This window comes from Ammodytes marinus, assembly GCF_949987685.1.
Source record: "Ammodytes marinus genome assembly, chromosome: 21".
NCBI classification, from domain to species: domain Eukaryota; kingdom Metazoa; phylum Chordata; class Actinopteri; order Uranoscopiformes; family Ammodytidae; genus Ammodytes; species Ammodytes marinus.
Window position 1 is genome coordinate 8,935,558 of NC_137225.1, and position 12,516 is coordinate 8,948,073.

General features: G+C 42.8%; 1 protein-coding gene across 1 annotated transcript in view; it reads left to right on the forward strand.

Moving 5' to 3' along the window:
• Positions 1 to 12,516, forward strand: part of sema5a (sema domain, seven thrombospondin repeats (type 1 and type 1-like), transmembrane domain (TM) and short cytoplasmic domain, (semaphorin) 5A) — a 139,319-nt gene that overhangs the window by 111,622 nt on the left and 15,181 nt on the right. The window contains exon 16 of the mRNA XM_080050292.1: positions 4,017 to 4,242. Coding sequence (XP_079906418.1) covers positions 4,017 to 4,242 — 226 coding nt within the window. The remainder of the gene's footprint in view (positions 1 to 4,016; positions 4,243 to 12,516) is intronic.

Genomic DNA, 12,516 nt, shown 5'->3' on the forward strand with positions numbered 1-12,516 from the left:
CCCAGTCATGCATAAACTAATCAACACACATGCGCTTCACACACACACACACACACACACACACACACACACACACACACACACACACACACACACACACACACACACACACACACACACAACTCAGTGCCAAAGTGACAGCCTAAAGTCAAACTCTCTCTGTAGTCAACTTGACACACACAAACAGCCTCCCCTTCCACGTCCATACTGACCAACCAGGCAGCTTGTTTGTGCGAGGCAGCAGAGATGCTATCATGCGTCCTCCCACCCAGCTCTCCTCATGAGCTCCAGCCAAAAACACATTACAGCCCTGGCCGTCTCTGAGCAGCTGCCTGTTAAAAGTGTTTCACAGCATAAAACCGCCGCTCTCCATTTGCCCATAATGCACACCGCTGCTCTGGCCCGGAGGGGAGTGGGGGTGGTGGCTATGAGTTGAAATCAGCGGACTAATTGAATCCAATTTTGTTTTCCACATGCCACTTGTCACATTCGACTGCCTTCCGCCATGTTTTCTCTTTTTTGTTTAATGTGTGAGGATCGCAGGGGAATGTTGTTTTTTTTATTCTTGTTTTCGTTGTTTCCTTGTAGTTTGATTACTTTGTTTTCGTTAGTTCAGCATGTCAACTGCAATGAAAGAGATGAAACATTTGTAGAGCTGGTCGTGAGGAGATCCTCCTCTTGCCGGAAATGTTTCGACAGTGAGTCAAAGCTGAATTCAAACGCTGTATTCTCCTTCTTTTTCTTCTTCTTTTGTCTTTGTTCAGAGACACATTTACATGTTTTACATGTAATATATGCCGAAGATGACCTTTCAGGGCTCTGGATCCCTGACTGTCATTTTAATGGAGGGAGCTATACTGATGTTTATTTCACATCCCCAGTTCCATTTTGAATGCATTATTCAAGACGTTATAAAAATTGCCACTCATAAAGCAGAGGGAAAGGTTTTTTAGTTTTTGTTATTTTGCCATATTTTGTTTTCATATGCCCAGCCTCTATAACAGGAAAAGACAATAAACTGTCCGCTGTCCTTCAAATGTTGTTATTGGATATATAAGGAAACACCACGGGTCTTCTACTCGTTTTTTTCATATCATGGACCCCAGGGTGGTACAGATGATAACTGGGACCACCACCATATCTTCATGGCATTACTGTATATTCTCAACATCCTAGTTTATACAATGTCATTATTAGCATTTTCCAGCTATCTTTCAGGTAGTTTCTTGTCGATTAAATTGCCATGATTCTGACTGAACAGATATTATCTATTTTTTAACCCTTTTATTTGATTTGTTACATAAAATAATCCAGGCACTCTAGCTTAGCCTCACTGCTGCTGTCTTTTTATATAAAGCTTAACCCTGGCGCATTTTGAAAAGCAAACAATTCACTACCAAAATGACTATCTCAACGACCCATAACGTACAACAACAAAGAGTGCAACAGGATAATAGTTGACCTCCTTCAGTATACTCTTTGAAAATACATTTATTTTTCAGGTTGTCTTTAGTTCTTCATTATCGTCCCTCAGCAAAAATACTTTTTTATTCATCAAACAGCAATTACGGTACGTTCGCTTGTCACACAATGCCTTAAAACTCAGCCCAATCAAAGAGTCCTTTGGTTCTCCTCAGATAGTTTCTGAAGGGGTACAACACTCTAGATTTCCATAGAAGTCCTCTCAATAACCCACAGAGCCCCAGATGTTTGCTCAGTGAGGCATCTTCTTCGTTACGAAATACACTGACCACCTTGCTGTGAGCCACATACAGTTTAGCTGTAGTTGAGGTATGTGGATGCCTAGGGAGACCATGAATGAGGTTTAGCTATGAACCCCGGTAATTATCTCCGCGGCCCCTCTGCATCAACACCTTAGAGAGTACAGGAAAAAACGCTTACCAGACAAGCCTCATTAAATATTGACTGTGTTTGGCCACCACCAACAACTCTCACAGCAAACACCCACGGATCGTTTGCCTTTTTAGACCCCCATTCTATTCATGCTATCTGTGGCTTAGTTTTTTTCCCAAGACGCTGAGGTGGCCCTTTCTTTTTCATTGTTGGCTGATAATCACAGATTGTGGTGGATCGCTCTTGTGATTCGTGATGATGTTAAATATTAATATCTGGAGATGATTACTAGCGCTAGATTGAGAGAGACAGGAAGTGCAGTGGTAGGTGACACCCTCATTCATCAAGGGGGCCCCTAACAGAATCTAAATCCTCCTTGTGTTTTTAACCTTGGTACCGGGGGGGGGGGGGGGGGGGGGGAAGGGGGGGAGCTGAGGTGACAGAATGCAAGGGTTGGATAGGGAGAGCAGAAATATAAAGATACAGCACATACAGTAGATGGATGGAGAGTGAGACCGAGAAAGAGAGCATAAAAGGTGAAAAATAGGCCCTGTGTATACTGTATGATATATCGGGCACTCTTTCTCTCTCTCTTTCTCTCTCTCTCTCTCTCTCTTTTTCCTCAGCTGACCTGTCAGCCTATCCCATGTGACAAGGCTGATGGATGAGCAGAAAGGAACTCTTATCTTATTTTGTCAAGGTCTGGCAGTCACTCAAGGCCTATTCAGCATAAATAAACAACTGCGAGTGAAGGGAAAAAAAGGCTCACCTTCTTCTCCTCTAGCGGTGTCATTTTCTCTCTAGACGTATATCACTTCCTCCAATGCCTTATTTATTCAGTAAGGCCACAAAAAATACGGCTGGTATAGCCTGCCTATTACCCACCTATTATCTTTTTGAATCATATCATCGAGTATAGCCGCCGCGGAAGAAGAAGAAGAAGAAGAAGCAATCTCGATGCACTAGTCCAAATAGAAGTTGGCTGTGAGACGTGGAGGCAAAATACCTACTTATGGCACTTGTGAATGAGCCTCACATATCAAGCTGTTAGAGGCTCGACGCACCGTTTTTCAATTTTACTGGGCCCGGGCTCTCCAAGCCAGATGCAGATGGGAGAAAGAGTTGCCATTATTGCCTTTCTTTCTTTCCCATCTCCACTTGTTCGAATCTTTCTCCATCAACTTCTCTATCAGCCCCTCCCTTACCACCTCTCTCTCTCCCTCTCTCCCTCCCTCTCTCACTCCCTCCCCACCTCCTCCTCCCATCCTTTACCCTTGGTAATAAATTAAACTTGATCAATGACCTTTTCTGCCTGGCTTGTTTGCCTCTTGCCATGTTCAGCAAGTGGCCTAATGGGAATGTATCCCTAGACGGTGCGTGCAGACGGACTGGCAGGCTCTGCAGACAGGCTGGGGCTGGGCTATAGGCTGGTTTTTAGAAGGGCTGTTTGTGGGTGGGATGAGGGCAAAAATATACATTACAGTAAAGCATCCAGATCTGGTATCAAGAGGCTTTCAAGGATGAGCAATGATGAAGGCTTTGAAAAGGCTGTTTATTTTCCCCCATAAAATAAGCAGGTTAATTTCATATTAGTCACTGCGGCGGAATAGAAAAAAGAAAAAAGCTGTTGTACTGTCCATTATTATCCTCGGGTAATCCGCCAGAAATTTCTGTCTGACTCTCTGAGCTTGTCATGTTTAATTATTGCTTCAATGTGTTTTGATTATCCCCTTACAACGCTAGACATGGAAAATGCATCTGCTTGTAAAACACACACCTGTGCTTAAATAAGACTTTAAGAAAAAAAATTAAAATAAAAATCTACTTCTTTGAGATCTTTCTATTGGTCTGTTCTATACAACTGACATCTATTGCAGCATGGCTGTCCATCCTGGGTGAGGGTTCCCTTCCTCTGTCAATCTCCCTGAGGTTTCTCAACTATTTTTTCCCCCATTTAAGGGATATTTGGGCTGGGACTTTTTCCTCAGTCGAGCTTAGGGTCTAAGGGCGGAGGGTGTCATATTGTGTACGGACTGTGAAGCCCACTGCTGCAAATGGCTATTATTGTGATATCAGGCTACATAAATAAAAACTGATTTGATTTGAAATAAAAGTATTTTGTAAAAAATGTGCTTACATGTTATCTAACTCCATGATTGCAGGAGTACCAGTCGTGCAACACACTGCCCTGTCCTGACCTGAAGAAGACCACTCCCTGGACTCCCTGGACGCCCGTCAACATCTCTGACAACGGCGGCCACTACGAGCAGCGCTTCCGCTACACGTGCCGAGCGCGCGTCCCCGACCCGGGCCTGCTGGAGGTGGGCAGGCAGAGGATCGAGATGCGCTACTGCTCCAGCGATGGCTCCACCGGCTGCTCCACTGACGGTGAGTGCAGAAAGAAGTGGGAAAAGAAATAGACAGATGGCCTCCCTTCCTTCCTGCTCTCTGATACCTCTGGATGTCTCCGTGTTATCTCGCTCCAACTGGCTTTTCCGTGCCTCTGAAGGCTAGTTATCAGCCCTCTCTCTCTCTCCCTCCACCCATTCCTCCTATTTTCTTCTGTCTTGTTCCTTACATCTTTCTTTCTTGCCTTTTCAACCCCCCCTCCCCCTCCCCCCTCTGTCCTGTCAAAGTTAAAGCAGCGCTATCTTCATCATCCTCTTGTTTGGCGGTCCCGTCCCCCAGCGGATCAAAACGACCAGCCGTGTTAATGAACTTCCAATCCACAAAGCAGATCAGCGGTTTACAACTCATTTCAGCTCTCTGCCGCCTCTCTTCACTTGAACATGCACAAAAATACACACACAGAAGCACACACAAATTCAAATTACAGTCTTGCGGAAGAAGCACAAACACACACACACACACACACACACACACACACACACAAACTTTATCCGTCATCCCAGTTATAGCACCACACAGTCTCAGGAAGTCGCACCCAAGGCGAATTAAAGGCTGTAAACGTTTGTACAAACAGGGCTGCTAATTGACAAGTTGTTATGTCGTCGTCAAGTGGAAGGATCCGTGTTAGAGGGGGAGACAGGCAGGGTGGCACTGGCACCAACACACCACAGCAAAGAGGTTTCACACACACACACACACACACACAGATGCAGCAGTTAAAGTTTGTTTACGGGGTTTCTCTTGGCTTTTTTTTTTTGTACATTCAGGGCTTTGGAGTTGGCGAGTTACTTTGCGTTTTTCTGTGTCTCTGGGTGGTCTGTCAGGGTTCAGGCTAATGTATACTATCGGTGAGGATTTCTCAATTTGTATCTCTCTATTCCTCCTCATCTCAGATTATTAATTTCCATCCCTTTCCTCCGTTGCTGCTGCTGGTAAGCGCCCACTCAAAGGCACAGTAGAGTAGAAACCTGACTTTAAAAGCCTTAAGAGGAGTGACAGCCACACATCTCTAAGACATTAGCGAACAAAGACTGTTGCTTTAATAGGTCTGTCTTTCTTGCTGATTAGCCCGGAAAGGAAGTAACAAACCACTACAGTATGTGTTTCATTAGAAGTTGTCTCCAGAAGAAGCCTGGCAATAGATTAGCTTCGGTGTTTATTTATAACAATTGAAAAACTGAAGGCAGCCATTCTTTTTCTTTTGGCAACGTGTCAATCCGTGTTGTGGGATGCAAGCACCCTATGGGCTACAGCGGGCAGATGGTGATGTACGAGCCCTTCAACAAGCGCTATGTTGTTTTCACGAGTCTGGTATCAGAAAAAAACTCGGCTTATTAATGTGCAAATGATGTAGGAGCAGTGCCGCAGGTCAGATGCGGGCCTTTCTTTGGAGGGGAGGAGGATATGATTTCCCACGTTAATAGATACTAAATTATTCACTCAGTGCCAAAGATGATCGGCAGCAGTGATTTGCCGCCATGACACTTACCTCACTTTGTACTCTTCCTGTATTGGCATTTTAACTAGTTGAGTAATTAACTCCACCGCAGGCGGTATCGATCTATATTGGTCTACATGGCCTCCGATCAAGGCCTTGTCATAAGATATGAAATCAAACATGTATTTACTTTTTGTTCAAGGTCTCCAATTCCTTTTCAACATCAAAAAGAACAACCGTGTACCTTTGGGGTCGAGGAAAAAAATACTTCAATGCGGAATATAAAACTACTTCATGTTTCTTAAAAAAAAATAAAAACCTGTCTCAGTCTGTTTGTAATGTGTAGCCTGAGTGAGAACAAGAACATTTGACGCATGCGTGGCCTCTGTGTGCTACTCTCTTGTTCATCTCCAGACTTCAATATGATTCACTTCTCACTAGAATTCTAGGTCATAACTGTCAAAAAAGCGGATGGACTCCATTGATCTACTTTATTCCATTTCAACCATTATCAAACTGGCCATCCGTCTGGAAAGCACTGGTGTGTGTGTGTGTGTGTGTGTGTGTGTGTGTGTGTGTGTGTGTGTGTGTGTGTGTGTGTGTGTGTGTGTGTGTGTGTGTGTGTGTGTGTGTGTGTGTGTGTGTGGTGTGTGTGTGTGGGTGGGTGGCAGGGGCATTTTTTGCCAGTTTTGTGAGTGTGGGTGTATATGTGCGTGTGTGTAAACACATGGCATTTTTCCAATATGTCCTCCTCCCTTCATCCACCTCTGGTAGATGCATGGGGAGCATAAGCCTCTGAGATGGCAGTTAACTTTGCTTTGCTTAAAGCAAGAGGCTATGGCAGGATTAATACCGCCAACGTGATAGTGTGTATTGATGTCTACTGGTGGGGCGGATGGAAGGATGCCAATTTCCCCCAGAGATGATGAGCACCCAAAAGGAATGGTATGACGCCCAATAAAGATTTACTATTTGCATCAGGCGGCTTAGTTTCACTTACAGCTTCACACATAGCCTGGGCTTTTATCTATGGCTTTTACCTCATAAGCTGTACAAAGCAGTTTGCCATATGATCAGTGTGGAGGAGAGTCAATTACTTATTGAAAATGTTAAAGGTGGAGTCAGCAATTCTAGAGAATGCTTGTTGACAAAATAACTTTTTATCAAAATCAGTGAATATCTCCTGACGATCCGTAGCCTGTCCGTACTGTGAGTGCGCTGAAAACGCTGGGTGTGTGCTGGGTCTAGCCCTGTTAACAGGCATTTAAACAAAGGCTATGTTAAAAAAAGGGGGGCCATAGCTAGCAATGTGCCAGTGTACAGAGCCTAAATTGTGTATTAACACCGTTGTTTAGTAGTATGTGTAGTGATTGTGACTGTGTATGCAAGCAAAGAAAAAAATATTTTTAAACATTAGTTACAAACAACTTCAGTATTCAGAAAGGGGTAGAGACCTTAAAGTGAATTGGCATTCTCCCTACAGCCAGCCCCCTCAAAAAGAAGCCTTCTTATTGTTTTCTCATCTGAAACGGATGCACGAAAAATAATATTTTGCCGTCTCGCTGTGTCACTGATGTCGCTTCTCAATAAAAATAAAAAACGGCCTAGATCTTTTTCATCTCCCCCCTGCACATCAGAGCTATCACATATATACCTGACATTTGACGATTTGGATTGCATTCAGAGTTGTGGCGCACATTATTGACAAGCACCGGGGAAGTTTCATCTGTGACGCGCAGATACGAAGGGAATAAATCATTGTTTGTGATATATGAAAGCCACTCCATCGACCTCTACCCAGCCTCGCTTCCTCCTCCTCCTCCTCCTCCTCCTCCTCCTCTTCTTCTTCTTTTTCTCCGGTTGTCTCTCATTTGAAGATGTCTATCTGTCTTTATTACGGGAGATAAATTATGATTCTATGATTTAACCAAGCATTTACGATGAGCTTTTATGTAACATACTGACTCGTCTCGTATCAGTGGTCCCGGCTTAATCACCGCGTTGAGTTAATCACTTGAGATCTGGTAGTGATTTAAAGAACCCTCTCTTGTCATGTGCGCCCAGTGATTAGCCTAGAAGCGTTTGTAGACATTTTTCCTTTCTATCATAGGCCTGAATGAAAAATATTAAACATTAGATCATTTGGATAATTGTCTGTATAGAAATGTGTTTTTTAAACGTCCGTGAAGGGGGAATCCAACAGGCAATTTGTAAATGACTTACTTTATCTGCCCATTTTCTGACAGTCTTCTTTACTGAATAAAGCAGTGTATCTCTTTGTACAATACTTGTGCATTTAATATCACAATTAATATTACTAGGTGGTTCACAAAAGGCAGCTTGTTCATGCATAGTCTCCATCGTGCACATTGCCCTAATCACATTATGTGTTTCTATAAAGATGGAAGCGCAGTGTAGCATACCAGAGGCTCGATCACTGTCTCAGCAAAATTAAAGTTATTATAGATGCAAATGACTGCGCTAATGAGAGTTGTTATCAGCTGAAACTAGATAACTAGCAAGATAATCAAGCCAACGTTAGCGCCAAGTATAAAATGCAGTCTCCGGCTGATTTTTGTATGTTTCCAGCAAAGACATTTTTAAACAAGAATCCTTTAAAAGAGGTCTTACATATGCACTTGATGGCTACATGATAGTATGGTCAGGGACTGATGATGCACGTCCGAGGCAAAGAGTCACCAACGTAACCAGTTGATGATCAGTATAGATTATGAAATAAAAGTATTGCAATTGCAGAGTTAGTTATTCCCATATGTATAATTAGGGGAAAATGTTTAATTAGACCAGCACAGTGTTTCATTTGACATACCCTGTTTCCTTAGCTTTTAAAATGGTCTCACTTTTTGACGTAAATAAGAGAGCAGCAGGACTGACGGATGAGTTTGGATAAAGAAACAATATCATATCGCAAATCATAATAATCTTAAAAACAAGAAAATACATTATTTAATCCATTCCTTACACTTAAACTCAATTCAACACACAACCCTCCACACTCATTTAAATGCTAAGTACCACTCTTGACTGCAGCCCCATGCAAGTCTGCATACAGCTGGAATTCACCCTCCCACTGTTGCCAGGTCTGAAACCAGCTACCTGTCTGTCATTAGTCAGCCTCCAACTAAAAACACTTCCCAGTTATTAGTCACTTTGTGTCTGCTGCCTACGGCCAGCCTGCCTGCACAAAGCAACAATTTAAATGATAAAGTCCGTGAAGCCACATGTCTGTGAAACAGATACGGCTGCCTGTTTGAATCAATATCTCCACATAATGGCAAAGGCATGAATGGTTCATATGCTTGTTTTATGATGCATCAGTAGTAATATCAAGCTTTTAAAAAGGGCTTTGAAATCAGGCATTCATCCCAGTCCGCATCATCTCACAAAGACAGAAGCAGACGCACAGAGGGGAAGAGAAAGCACTAGAAAGATGAAAGACATTTCTGTAGAAGGTTGCGTGTGTAATTTTTGCCGGCTTGTGAGTGATGGCTTAATTTTTATTATTCTTTTTTTCTTCCCTGGGAGAAACGGTGGCGTGTCAGCAGCTTGATGTGTTTCACTTCAGCTGATGTGATATCAAGGCCAGGGCCTTCTCATGGGCTACACATTAGTTTGTCCTGCACGGGGTGTCATGAGCAGACACTGAGTAGACACAGGACAGTGCTGAGGGACGTCTCTGACGGATGACAAGCCTTCCAGTGTCCTTATTGTCTTTCTCTTTTTTCTCGCTCTCTCACTCGCCCTACACTGGCTTTTTCTGTCTCACTGTTTATCAAGAAGGAAGCAGAACTAGATGAGCTTAAAGGTGAACACAAAGATGAGTCAACTTATTCAACATGTCTGGTTCTAAGGTGTCTGTTTCTATAGGAAACGGCTAATTCTCTAGGGTATTTACATTCAGTATTGTTATTGAGATTTAGCGCGCAGTCCTTATTTTAGCAATTCGGGTTTAGGACATGGAGGTCGTGCAAGTTCACTTTTCTCCTCACTTTTGGAAACTGTCACACATCATGTATTTCAATAGGGAGCCATCCGGAAATGTAATGTATAACAATATCTATTGAGACGGAGAAGGACTTTGACGCTGTGAAGCGTAAAATAAAGGTCCAAGAAGTCAGAAGATAGGACATGATTCGCCCGGAGTCTAAACGCTGGTAATGGTGGAGGTGGACTAAAGCCAGTGGGCGGAAAATCGAAGCTCTCAGTTAAATCTCCCAAAAAGGGAGGCGGTGGCGGGTTGCGTAATAGCAAGTCTGGAGAGAAAATATCTCCCCTGTCGAAACCTTTACCTTCACCTGACTAATGAGGGTTACATGTTAGGATGTGTGTTTATTTTGAAAAAAAAACAATGCACACAATAACTAAGTACACTTTGATTAAATTGCTATAGAATAAATACAGTGTATGTCAAATTTGATCACTTAGTCCTTCTCTTCTTTTCTTTTTATGTCTTTTTTATATATATATTTTTTTGGCCCAGTCACTCGTTCCCAGCTTGTCACTCTGTGATGTTGATTGGCTTAAATCGTGATACCGTTGGATCTCCCACAGCGCAGCAGAGTCTCTTAGCGAGCTGTTGGTGAAGAGATCTCTCCCTGTACGCGCCGCTCGGTCTGTTGTGCTTTCACGTAACTACATAACCTCCGCCCCCTCACAGATTACTGTCAGATGGAATGGACAACCTTATCGCAATTATCCTCGACACCAAATGTGCAGAGTGCCATAGGACTGCCAATGACACACTGCCTGTTTCAAATATGCCCCCGATATGGCACTCACAGAGCATAAGCACAGGTGTGGGTGACATAGAGTCAACTCATTAGCAAACCAGTGTAGGCAATGAAAAGTACACAACTGACTGTCTGAAAAATAAATTTTTGGTGAGATTTTGTTAGACCCCAAGTTAGTCCATTGCTCAACATGTCTGCATGTAACTATGGCTCTGAGCTCTTAAAAACATCAAGAAATAGTTTCTGATCTCAGACACATTCTTAATTAGACATGAGCATGTCTCGGCCTGTCTTTTCTGACACAACTTTCCTGCTTTTTTGACCCTTTTTTTTGTGTTTTGACAAGTCAAACTGGATGCCACTTCAGAGTTGAAATTACCAGCGAGAAGGGAATGGCTGTTTCTTTGATGGAAGCAAGTTTCTTTAGGTATAGAAAGAAAAAAAATCAATCTTGGTTGTCCTGTTGGTTGGCAATTTCAGGTTGTTGGAGTCGACTCATTCTTTTGAAAGTACCTACAATTACGTCAAACGCGCACTTGAAGCCCACCACCACTACAGCCAGCAGAACCAGCTGGTATTTTGTGTTGCCTGTGATTGTGCTGGCAAGAGGGAGGATAAATGGAGGGAAGCTGGTCATGAATTTACCCCTTGATGTTTGCTTTTTCTGCTGAGTTCAACACAAACCAACAAAATGCTGCTCAGGAGAGCGTTAGTGTACCAAAGTTGAGTTTCACAATAGCCAATTCATGCTGAGGAAAATGCATACATGCAAAACGTTAACAAACTCATCTTAAATAGTAATTACATAATCACAGGTGATTTACAGTACATTTAACGTGATTAGGTTTTAAAGTATAGCAGTTTTCTAAAACATACCATAAAAATTAAGGCCGAGTTTACACCTTCCAACCAGCTGGCTGGTTTACATTTCACCGCAATGTTACAATCCACCTCTGGTGACTTGAAACCTGTGTGGAGGAAGGTAATCCATCACAGTAAACATTACGTTGCCTTAATGTTCTTGTCAAAGTGGTGTTATTGTTGCACTTTGGAGCAGCATGGGCCATTTTAAACACACAAATTCAAGGGCAAATTGTCCATCGGAAGCTGAAAATTCATGGTAAGGTACGCTCCAAGAAAATAAACTCAGATAACCATAAAAAAAAACCTTGTGAAAACAATATATAGTTTGAATCAAAAAAAGGTTAATTTAGTCTAACATGATAAATTAACTTAAATGTACTTCTTGTATACAGACTTGTGTCAACTTTAGTACTTTTAGTCAAGGTACTAAAAGTTCCCGCTAGTCCGTATACAAGAACATTCAAGTTATGGTTTTGTTTGTGGCATTAGGAGGTTGCTGTTTGGCAGCTCACTAAAACCTCGGTTGGCAGATGTTGACAGTGTTTGATTTGAAGTAAATGGTCTATAAACGCAACCATAAAGTGGAGTTTCACCTAAGTCCCTAACATTAAACCCTGCAAACGCCCGCTCAGTAAACAAATAGTCACTCTACTAATGTGCTTTCAGTCCTATAGTATCTTTATAAGCACAAACACCACGGTCTGAGGCTGCAGGTTTGGGCCTTGTTCCCCTCCTTTTCCTAACATGTCAAACCCAAAAGTGAGTATATGTGCACTGAACCCTCATGCTCTTCGGGGCGGAGGTTTTAATTGCACCCTTGCAAACTTTAAATTAGCTCTTCTACGAAGAGATCCCTCTGGGGGGTTTCTGTGTCGACCGTTTCCTTGGCAGACCAGGACAGCTCGGGGAGCACTGTCATACTGTGCCACTGTTATCAACCGGAGCCCCTTCGATTTATGGCGTGACATATGTAAAAACAGACATTTTAGAGATATTAATATGGAGGAGGGTATGTGCAAACACAAACTTTCAAAGCGATCGGTTCCCCCCAGAGGCAGATGTTGCTGATCTGATATGGAAAATAAAGGAGGAGGAGGGAGGAGGAGAAGGAGGAGGGAGGAAGAGTAATGGGTATGAGTAAATGTGCACTTCTGAAACTAGGACAGGCTGCATGGAAAAAGCACTTCTCCCCACTTCTCA